At 50.8% G+C, this 10863-nt stretch overlaps 1 protein-coding gene across 1 annotated transcript; it reads right to left on the bottom strand.

Annotated features, from left to right (window-relative positions):
• Positions 1–411: 411 nt before the first annotated feature.
• LOC138224460 (mucin-2-like) lies at positions 412–2941 on the bottom strand. Its single transcript, XM_069181853.1, has 6 exons — positions 2786–2941; positions 2364–2444; positions 1682–1931; positions 1062–1176; positions 647–737; positions 412–560 (listed from the first exon to the last, which is right to left on the bottom strand). The coding sequence occupies exons 1-6, from the start codon at positions 2841–2843 to the stop codon at positions 412–414; spliced, it is 744 nt and encodes a 247-aa protein (XP_069037954.1). The 5' UTR covers positions 2844–2941.
• Between the last annotated feature and the right edge of the window lie 7922 nt (positions 2942–10863).

Consider the following 10863-nt stretch of genomic DNA (forward strand, 5'->3'; position numbering starts at 1 on the left):
GGGGGCACCAGGGCACTGCAGGAGGACAAAGCTGGGCTGGACAGGATCTGCTCACACAGGGCTCTCTGGACAGAGACACAGAGGCACTGGTCACACACACACATACACTGGTCAATCAGACACTCAGACACACTGGTCACTCACACACACTGGGACTCAGACTCTCAGACACACTGGTCACACACACACTGGTCAATCAGACACTCAGACACACTGGTCACTCACTCACACTGGTCACTCACACACACTGGTCACTCAGACACACAAACAACCACTGGTCACTCAGACACACTGGTCTCAGACACACAGACACACATTGGGCACTCATACACACTATCCACTCAGACACAGACACACTGGTCACTCAGCTCTGGGAATTCCCTGCAGTCTCTTGGGAAAAGGCCTTGCTGGTCAGTGTGGCCGGACGCTGGTGGACGGGGGTGTGCTCACCGCCTCTGTGCAGTTTGTCTCGGGGGGCGGTGCAGTCGGGTCCTCACAGTGCTCCGTCGGGCCGTCCAGTTTCTGCAGTTTCCCGAATTCCAGGGGGCTGATTGGTACGCCTGGACAGACAGAGCAGCGGTCAGGGCTCTAGAGCTCTAGTGAGCGGATCAGCCGGACTGAGGGCCCTGCGGGTCTCCCACCCTACCTGCCGCAGTGACCCTGTCGCTGTCCTTGATGCCGTTGAAGTCCCCACACAGCCCGCAGGTCTGGTTCCTGTACTGCTCATCGATCGCCACCTGCAGGGCGAGAGGAGGCTCTGCGGTCAGCAGGGCGCCCAGAGAGGGTGCCTCTGTCTGCTGCTGGGTCGATACCTGCAGTGGCCACCAGGCGGCAGCAGCGAGCAGCTTGACCTCACTGCAGAGCAGCTGTACTGAACAGCAGCAGACCGTGACCACGTCTGTTCCCATCGATCTCAACCTCCTGCTGGTGAGTCAAGGGAAGGGCGAGGCGCTGGACCACAGCGCCGATCCCATCGAGAGAGACAGGTTACAGAGACAGTGAGAGGAGGGTCTGGAAAGAGCTGTGAGTGATGTTCCTGAATCTGTGAGGCCGGTGCGTACCGAGAGAGCGTCCTTCCAGTCCCACTGCAGCTCCAGCCCCAGTCTGGCCGTCACCCTCAGGGACTCCCCGCTCCTCTCAGCCAGCACTCCTCCCTGGATGAAGGGCAGATTCACCCTGGTGCACAAGGGAGTAAGGTCAGAAGCACACATTGTCACACACTGGAGTGCAGGTCAGAACCACACATTGTCACACACTTGGTAACAGGGCAGAACCACATATGTACACACACTGGGGTACAGGTCAGAGCCACACATTGACACACACTGGGGTGCAGGTCAGAACCACACATTATCACACACTGGGATACAGTTCAGAACCACACATTGTCACACACTGGGGTACAGGTCAGAGCCACAGTGACACAAATTGGGACGGAGGTCAGAGCCACATTGTTGTCACAGACTAGGGTATAGGTCAGAACCACTTGGTGGTACACACTTGAACAGAGGTCAGTTACACACACTGAGACAGAGATCAGAAGAACGTTTTGACACACTCTGGAACACAGGTCAGAATCATACATAAAAACACTGGGAAATAGGTCAGAACCACACATTGACACACTCAGCTGCATCATGACTCTACAGTCTGCAGTAACTTCTGCGTGTTCCAGACTCACAGCTCGCCATTGACAGAGACTGTCTCCCTGCGCAGCTCCAGAACCATGCCCTCCAGCTTCATGGTGACCTGGCTAATGGCGGAGTCACTGGGGGTCACATTCCTGCGGATCTGGATGTTGAAGTGCTCATAGGCAGCACGGCAGTGGGACGCCAGCACGTAGTTACAGGGGCCCGGGAGCTGATAGAGCTCCCCGTCAAACATGCGGTAGTGATGCCTGCCCCAGGTGCTGCACACTCCCCGGGGATGAGCTGAGACACACAGAGAGAGAGAGCATCACCTGAGCTGGAGATACTGTAGACACTCAGTCCAGCTCCTCTGTAACTTCACACTAACACTCCCTCATCAGAGCTGTAGATACTGTAGACACTCAGTCCAGCTCCTCTGTAACTTCACACTAACACTCCCTCATCAGAGCTGTAGATACTGTAGACACTCAGTCCAGCTCCTCTGTAACTTCACACTAACACTCCCTCATCAGAGCTGGAGATACTGTAGACACTCAGTCCAGCTCATCTGTAACTTCACAATAACACTCCCTCATCAGAGCTGTAGATACAGTAGAGACACTCAGTCCAGCTCATCTGTAACTTCACACTAACACTCCCTCATCAGAGCTGTAGATACTGTAGAGACACTCAGTCCAGCTCATCTTGTATTTCGGTTCAGAGACTCTTACTTACCCACAACACCAGGAAGCACTTGTATGGTGGGGACAAGAGGAATGTTGTTTCTTATCAGAATCGGATTGATTTTTGGTGGTTCTTTAAAAAAATAAAAAACAAGAGTTAGTGTGATTTTCCTATCAGGTTAAGACAGCAGGAACTGTAAAGAGTTCTTGTACATGAAATCTCTGCTTAGAGAGAAATGACAAGAGGCCAGCTGGCCTGTATTGTACTGAGCACTCTAGAGGTTTCATTCCTATCTGATCAGTCCTGCCTTGCCTGACTGTGAGCTCCCAGCTGTCCTGTATGGCTGTTGATGAGGTGCAGCAGGATAAGGACAGCCATGTTCACCTCAAGGACAGGACAGCTTCGCCCCAGACAGCCCTGAGCCAGCGCCAGCGGGCAGCGAGACCTCAGAGAGGAGCAGAGCACGATCTCACCTTCCACTGCAGCTGCGAGAGCCACACTCGCCATCCACACCACCGCCCAGACCGTCATCTTCCTCGGGGTCGCTCTGCAGACTGGTGCCGTGAAGGTGCTGCTCTTCCCTTTATAGCCCCAGGCTCCGGGTTCGTGGCCCCTGAGGGTGGACAGGAGGGGCAGGCTGACAAACAGGCAAACAGTATTACAGCCGATCAGCAAACAGATTTCCCAGAGCCGGACTCACGCACTGTTAGCACAGGAGGGCTGGGATTTACTGGAGCTTCTGTATGTTCTTCGGCTCTCACTGTGACATCAACAAGAGAAGAGTCGGCCCCTACGTGACTGGGGGTCCTCTGCTGATGTTCTGGGGTCACCCTATGATCCGGAGAGAGTTGGACTCCGAGTGAGAAGGGGACGACTGTGGACACTGAATGAGCTGAGACAGAAATGTGGCTTAATGATCCGATTCTAGAGTCGGAGAAGAGCTGGTTGAAGCTGCAATGAAGTTTACTGCAGTGTTCTGTACATACTCTTCATCACCTGTGATAGACATACTCTTCATCACCTGTGATAGACATACTCTTCACCGCCAGTGATGGGCGTGCTCTTCATTGCCTTTGACAGACATGCTCTTCATCCCCATGATGTAAATACTCTTCCTCTCCTGTGATGGGCGTACTCTTCCTCCTCCATGACGTGCAGTGACCACTAGCAGACCCCCTCTCAGGGATCTCCATGTCAGCGCTGGATCTCTGCTCTGAACAGACAGTCGTCCCTCACAGGGAGCTGAGATTCCCCTCCTGTCCTCTCAGCTCAGAGAACGTGTGAATTTCAGTAACGCTGATCACTCATGCTGTATTTTCTACCTACAATCTCAAATTCAGGAGTTTTCTGTTCATTTTAAGTGGGCAAAATGCAATCTGCATTATATTTCTAATCCAAACACAGTTTGAGCAGTGCTTGTGCGTACAGACATGTGAATGAACAATTAGCTCTTAATTCCCCAGGCTCTGGAGCAGGACTGGACACGCAGCACAGACTGGCACTGAAATCTGATCGAACTCCTTCACTAATTACAGTAACTCGTTACTGTAGCTGTGATGTCCGCATGAGGAGTTGCTCGAGGGCGGACAGGCGGTCCCCTGCTGACCGCTGGCCTGGTCAGTGTGTGGCCGAGCTGCCCTGTGGGGCTGTATTCTGCCTTGTGTGCTCAGGATCGCAGCAGTGCTGCAGCTCTGCTCCAGGCCACTCCCTGGCCTTGCTAATCCCCTGCCCTGGCCCAGCCCAGGACCAGGATGTGGTAAACCGCTTCTTCTGCCCTCACAGTGGGGCTCCTGACCAGACCGCAGCGCTCTGACCCTCAGAGGACACTGCTCTCAGCCCGTCAGATGGGCGAAGTGGTGAGGACTGTGTGTCTGAGATCCTGGACCCTCCAGAGCCCAGTAAGACCACAGGCCCAGCCCTCCACTCTCTCAGCCAGGCCCCTGAGGGCCACTTCAGCCCTGCTGTATAGGAATACAGGGGCCACGTGTAACGTCCTTAATGTGCGCCCTAAAACATGGACGTTAGGTGGGAGTTATTTCCCAAATGAAATAGGCTTAGTGGGGTCCGGGAGGATGTTAATATTCCCCTGAGGCTCGTGTGCGACACATTTCTCCACAAGAATCACAGTGTTTGAACAGTAAGAGAGACCAGGACCTGACAACACAATTTCACAAGTCCATTCACGTGTTCCAGTAGAAACAGAGCGCTGTACTGACCGGTTACATTGAGCACGGAAGTCTAATTTAACTTTGATCTGAAACATTTTAGAAACACTCAGAATTGGAAAATTAACAATTTTGTGTGTTTTAAGCCATGGACAACATTTTATAACATTACGTTCATTTCAACATTTAACTTAAAAACCACCATCGAACACAAACTCAGTTGAGACAGAAGTTCCTTCTTTTTCAACCAGAACCTGATCAGGTGGGTCCCAGACTTCTTAACACACAGCTCTGACATTCCCTACACGTCCCCTGGGTCACCACAGGGCTGTGATTCACCTCCTGCTCTACATTCTGTACACTAATAAGCATCAGAGCAAACACACAGATGTCTCGTATAAGTCTGTTGAAGACACAGCCCTGATCAGCTTGTTTAAATACCCAGAAAACCAAGAGCCCATTCTAAATTATTTGAATCAATGTTCTCTTTGAAGTTAAATGTCTTGACAAGAAAGATACATTTTAGGAGAGATGTAAGACCCCTACTGAACCTGCTGCAATAGTTGTCATAAATTGTCAACAATTGTTTGTTTCGTAGGAAACCCAGCTAATTCAAGATAAACAGAACTAATTTTACTCTTTTCTATAAGTTATGTATTGAAAGCGTCTTTACATTCTATCTCTCTTGCTGGTTTGGCGACATCAGTATTGTTAATTATAATCAGTTGGGTAAATCAGTGCAAATCAGTCGGTTAGTGTTAAAGTCATGGGAACATCAGAAAGGAAGGCTCCTTTCTCTCTTTCTAATAATTGAGTAGCGATAATATGTTTGTGCTCATACTTGAGCTGTTTTCTCCGATAGAACATTTTACTTTTCATCCAATGAGTCCTCATTATTCAAACAGGGAGTCTCTACCAGTCCTGTTCCTGGACCCTTGTAGTGCCTGTGGTGGGGGAAGGAGGCAGGAGATGTTCAGGTTGGGGTTACAGTCTTGCTGCAGTGTCTGTGCTCATGGGACTGGGAGATGCACCAGACTATCAGGTAAAGCTGATGGGTGTCACGCCCGACATCCCTCCCTAGAGGGCGCTCCACAACTCCCATTATTGTCCTTGTGGTTAAGCTCCCCAGGTGTGCCCTCTTGTCTGTATTATTTAAAGACCAGCTCCTCCAGTCCTCGGGGCTCATCATTAGGGTCAGGATGTCACGAGGCCTGCCTGGCACCAGGAAACCCTCCGTTCGTCTCCTGGGGGCAAAGGTGTCCCCCACACCTCCCGCTCCCTGAGCCCGGGGTCTGGAGGGTCTCGCCCCGTCACCCCTGGACCTCGTGTTTTGTCTGTCCATGTGTTCTCCCCTCCCGGGGATTTTAACCTTGTCTTGTCCCAGGATGGATCACTCACCGCTGGAACCCCGGACTGGGCCCTGACCTGCCTTTGACCTGTTTGGATTTGGATGCTATTCCTTGTCTCCCCCGCTCACTGTCTCACGGACCGTCACTATTATTTTGTGCACTATTAAACCCCTGTGTGTTCCCTTTCACCACGCCTCCTGTCTCCTCCAGCTCTTACCACATCGCACAGGGTCTCCTACAAGACCCGACACGGATCTCAGTCCGTGTTCGTGACAATGGGCTGTGATGGGGCAGGACTGTGTCACCTCCACGTTTTTTTTTTATTTTGACTGAAGCTCAAGTGCAGAACCGTCCACAGAGAGGGCTACAGCACTGGCTTTACAGAGCTGATGGGGGCCAATAAGCAGGACTTCAGTCTTGTCACAGTTTAGATAAAGGAAAGTTTGAGTCATCCTTCCATGCTAGAGATGCAATTAGAGAGAACAGGGTCAGATTTAATATGGATGGAGATTCAGTTAAACTCAATTCAAGCTTTATTGTTCCCTACAGTAGGGGAAATTAGTTGTATGGCACAGTCAAACACAACACAATGACAAATACACATTATCAAAGGGAAGAGAATACAGTAGTGTTACAGGACATAGGAAATAAGAGACAAAGTAGTCACTTTGCGTTGTTTAAGAGTGTGATTACAGTGAGGATGAAAGATTTCCTGAGTCTGCTGGTTTTACACCTGGGGGCACAGAGGCGTCTCCCAGATGGGAGAAGTGTGAATTCGCAATGGAGGGGTGAGACACACACTCCCTGATGCTTTTGGCTTTCTTAGTCACCCTCTGTCTGTAAAGGATACTTCAGTTGATTTGATTATTCCTGATTATTTTGCCCCTGATATTCCCTAATTGACCAGCCTGTTACAGTTACCGGTGCTCATGTTGCCACACCAGCAAGTGAAGCAGGATGTGAAGACACTTTCAGGGAATGATTTGTAGAAAAGTGTAAGAATAGTTTTATCTGCCTTAAAGTACCTGGGTTTCCTAAGAAAGAAGAGTCTCTGTTGGCTTTTTTTAGAGATCGTGTCACAACATTTGTCCCATCATTTGTCTCTGAAGTGACATCGGAGTGAGAAGGACCGTGCACACCGATACTGCTACTGCTGAATTACAAACATGTCATCATATATCTATAATATAACAACTAACACTCTTTATATAAAGTTTTACTTTGCATTTTTGGATGACGCCGACTGCAGCGAGAACGTTTTTCAGTTTTTTGGTTTTCAGCAACCAGTGTAGGCATTCGGCGTCATCGACGATTTCAACAGGCTGCCCATCAGTTGTAGTGGGTTGAGGGGGTGTGGTCTTTTTCCTACAATCAATAACCAGTTCCTTCGTTTGTGAAACATTTAACTTTAGGGAGGACTCGTTGCACCAGTTAGTAAAATCATTAAGGATGGGCCCATGATGGTATTCTGTGTCCTTTAATAAACTGACCAGGGCTGTGTCATCAGCAAACTTCATGAGGTGTCTGTCTGTGTATCTGCTTATGCGATCACTGGTGTACAAAATGTACAGCAGAGGGGACAAGACGCAGCCCTGTGGTGATCCACTTGATGTGTAGCGAATGTCAGATAAGCACTTCCCCAGTCTGGCCTGTCACAGTCGTAATCCCTCCTCTTGGGGGCGCTCCATCCCTTTCGTATTCTAGTTGATTATGTGCACCTGCCCTCTGTTTGTCTCCTTGTTCAAGCCTGGCGCTCCCACTATTCCTGGCTCAGCACTGGGAGATGGACGCCCAGAAGCTCGTCTACCAGCAGGTCCAGGAGAGACCCGACGGCACAGGCTTCATCACAGCGTCCTGACCATCTGAGTCCGGGGCTCGGAGCGCCTGGCCTCGTCCTCCTGGTTTTATTCCCTGTCCCTGTCCCAGATTCCGTTCCGGATTTTAACCTTGTTTCTCTCGTCTTGGATTGATTCCCCGGTTTGGACTTTGGACTGCACCCCGGTATTTCCCCTTAGAAACTTGGTTGCCATCACCCCCCCTCCCCTTCTGTCAACCCGTCCTGATTCCTCTTCGTCTCCTCCCCTGATGTCCTTCTCCACTTACTTCCAGATCATACCATCTGCACAGGGTCCTGAACGGTGCTAAGCGGGAGCCTGGACCAGCTCCTGTTACAGACCTGTTGAGACCTGTTAGTTAGGAAGTCTAGCACCCAGCTCATCAAGTTCTCATTCAGACTGAAGTGCAGTACTTTCTACTGTTTCTGCGCAAGCATCAGTGGGTGTATTGTGATGAAAGTGGAGGAGAAGTCAACAAATACAATCCTTACAAAGGTCCCTGGTTGGTCCAGGTGTTGATAGACCAGATTTAACAATGTGTGTTTTGCATCGTCTACTCCCCTCCTGTCCCTGTGTGCAAACTGCAGGGGGTCGATGAGGGCTTGTGTGCTCTCTGTGATGTGCTGCTTCACTATTCTCTCAAGAGCTTTCACTGGGAGAGATGTGAGGGCAACCGGCCTGTAGCTGTTAAGGCCACTAGGCGGGGCAGTTTTAGGAACAGGAATAATGATGGATTTCTGCCACAGAGAGGGGATGATCTGTAAGTTTAAGGACATCTGGAAGAGAAAACTAAACATATCGCAAAGCTGATCTGCACAAGATTGTAGGACCCTACCACACACACTATCTGGACGTGCACTTTTCCTTATATAAGTTTCCTAAAAGGTCTACGTACCTCTGCTGTGTCAATTTAAAAACAGCCTCTCCAGATCCAGGGTGAATAGCACTATGAGCTGAGCTGGTTGTAGATTTCAACTCAACGGCGGTATAAAACACATTCAGATCATTGGCCAGCTGTTGCCCATCCACACCATTTAACAGGGTACAGTGCTGCCACTACGCTTCTGAGGGATATTGGCCATGATTTTAATGCCCTGCCATGCCATCCTGGTGTCACCTGTTGTCATGGTGTTCTCTGTTTTCACCCTATACTGTTCCTTACCTTTCTTGATCTCCCTTTTCACCTCTCTCTGCACTTCCTTCCTGAGCTGGGCGTCCCCTTGAGAAAAAGCCTGTTTCTCTTGTAGGAGGACATGATGCAGGCTTTGTGATATCCAGGGTTTGTTATTTTGAAAAGCCTTTCACGAAGAATGACAACAAGGATGAAAGCATCATGGAGCGAAACTGTGGCTTAACCCGCTTGGCTGAGGGCTCCTGGCCAGAGGACAAGGTTCTTCTGGGGGGTCCCGGTCTCCCACTGGGACCCCAAACCACCAATGCAGAATTCTGAAGCGTGGAGGAGGGGAGAGGAACACGTGGTGTGAACTGTGGGTCATCGCAGAGCTCGAATAACAGCTGGGGGAGTGTTTGTTTAGGGTCACTGTCTGTAAAGAAGGAAGGCCTCCGAAGACCTGGGCGAGCTGCTTATTAAAAAACATCCGCATTGAGCAGCGAGGAGGCAGCCTTGAGCTGGAAGAGACGTCCTCAGTCGCTCCGGATTCGCGAGAACTTGGTAAACGGGAAAGGAAGTCACTGGCGTTATTAAATTGACTAAAAATGGCGGTGTTATCTGATTGGATAAGGGCCTGAGTTTCCAACTGTACCCCCAAAAGCAGCAGTGGAAATTGGAGACTCGTCTGCTGTATTGGTACTGTGAATAGACTGGGGGACGGAGGAAACCGGCAGCGTCTCGGCCTCCTGTAACCATTGGATTTGATAAGAGTCTCCTGGGCAGACAGGGTGAGTGTGTAACACTGAGGCGTATACACCTGCTGACGTGTGACCTCCTGGTATCCGAGGCAGAGTTAAGTATAAGGGACTAACGGCTCGGATTCTTACGGACTCTGGAACAGGACTGAAAGCGCTGTTGACCGCTCAGTGACTCCATGTGGGCACCGTGGAGAGGAAAACAAAACCTCCGGTTGAGAGAAGACAAACCTCTGGGGGTCCCGGCCCAATGGATGCCCCTCCTCCAGGCAGCGAATGGTTTGAGTGTGGCTCGGCCCTGTAGTGCTGCAGCTGAGAAGACGCTGGACTGACCCAGAAGCCGGTGTGGCCTGGAAAGCGGAGCGAGAGCAGGACTGGAGCGGAGGAGCTGGCATCAGCAGCAGCGCAGAACGAGAGGAATGAACCCGGGGCCGAATGGGACCCCGGGGATAGAGACACCAATGAGTCGGGGGCACCAGTAGGACCTACCTGTACGGATATCAAGCTTTGGGAGCAGCCGAGGACGAGAGAGATAGACCTGAGGCCGAACTGGACACTGGGGACCAAGACGCAACGAGACGAGGACACGAGACATAAGGGCTGAATTAGACAGAAACATGAATGAGACAGGGGTGTAAGACACAGGACAACTGCTGACTGAAGTGGAGGTAGGACGCCGGACAGACCCGGGGCCGAGGAGACGGCCGCAGTAGCCGTGGAGACAGGAACCCGGGGACACGAGAGGCAGTTAAACACACAGGAGAAAAGTGAGATTAAAAGGACATGGAGGAAGAACAGAGGGGGCTTGAGATTCGGAGGGGTGATTTTAGATATGATGAGGAAGACAAATACAGACCGCTGAATGAAGAAACGCAGGGAGACTGCAGAATGGACGGTCGTGGTATTTCAGGGCTCAGAGGCTCTGTCCTGCTATGAGCTGGGCAGCAGCGTGCCGAAGAGCCAGGTTATTTATTACTCTCCGAGGTTCAGAGCTCTATTTATTTCTTGCTTCACGGTGAAACAGGTTTGTGGGAAGCTGGGGAAATGCACCTGTGTTGCGCTTTTCTCTTCCCTGCTCGTGGTCCAGGCTTAGAGAATGAATGCGACTCACGTTAGCAGTGCGGGTGGCGAATGTGAAATCAGCAGCATCTTTTTTAAACCAGAGCCCGGGTCTGAGGACGCGAGGGCGGGATCAGCAGGTCGGCTGCACTCAGGGTTCGCGCCGGACTGGAGTGTGGCGGTGCTGATGACGTCATCAGGAGACGCGGACGTTTACCGGGAGCGCAGGTTACGTTAAGTATATCTTTGATAAGAGAATGTGTAATATTCCTAAATA

Source organism: Lepisosteus oculatus, chromosome 21 (genome assembly GCF_040954835.1).
Source record: "Lepisosteus oculatus isolate fLepOcu1 chromosome 21, fLepOcu1.hap2, whole genome shotgun sequence".
NCBI lineage: Eukaryota > Metazoa > Chordata > Actinopteri > Semionotiformes > Lepisosteidae > Lepisosteus > Lepisosteus oculatus.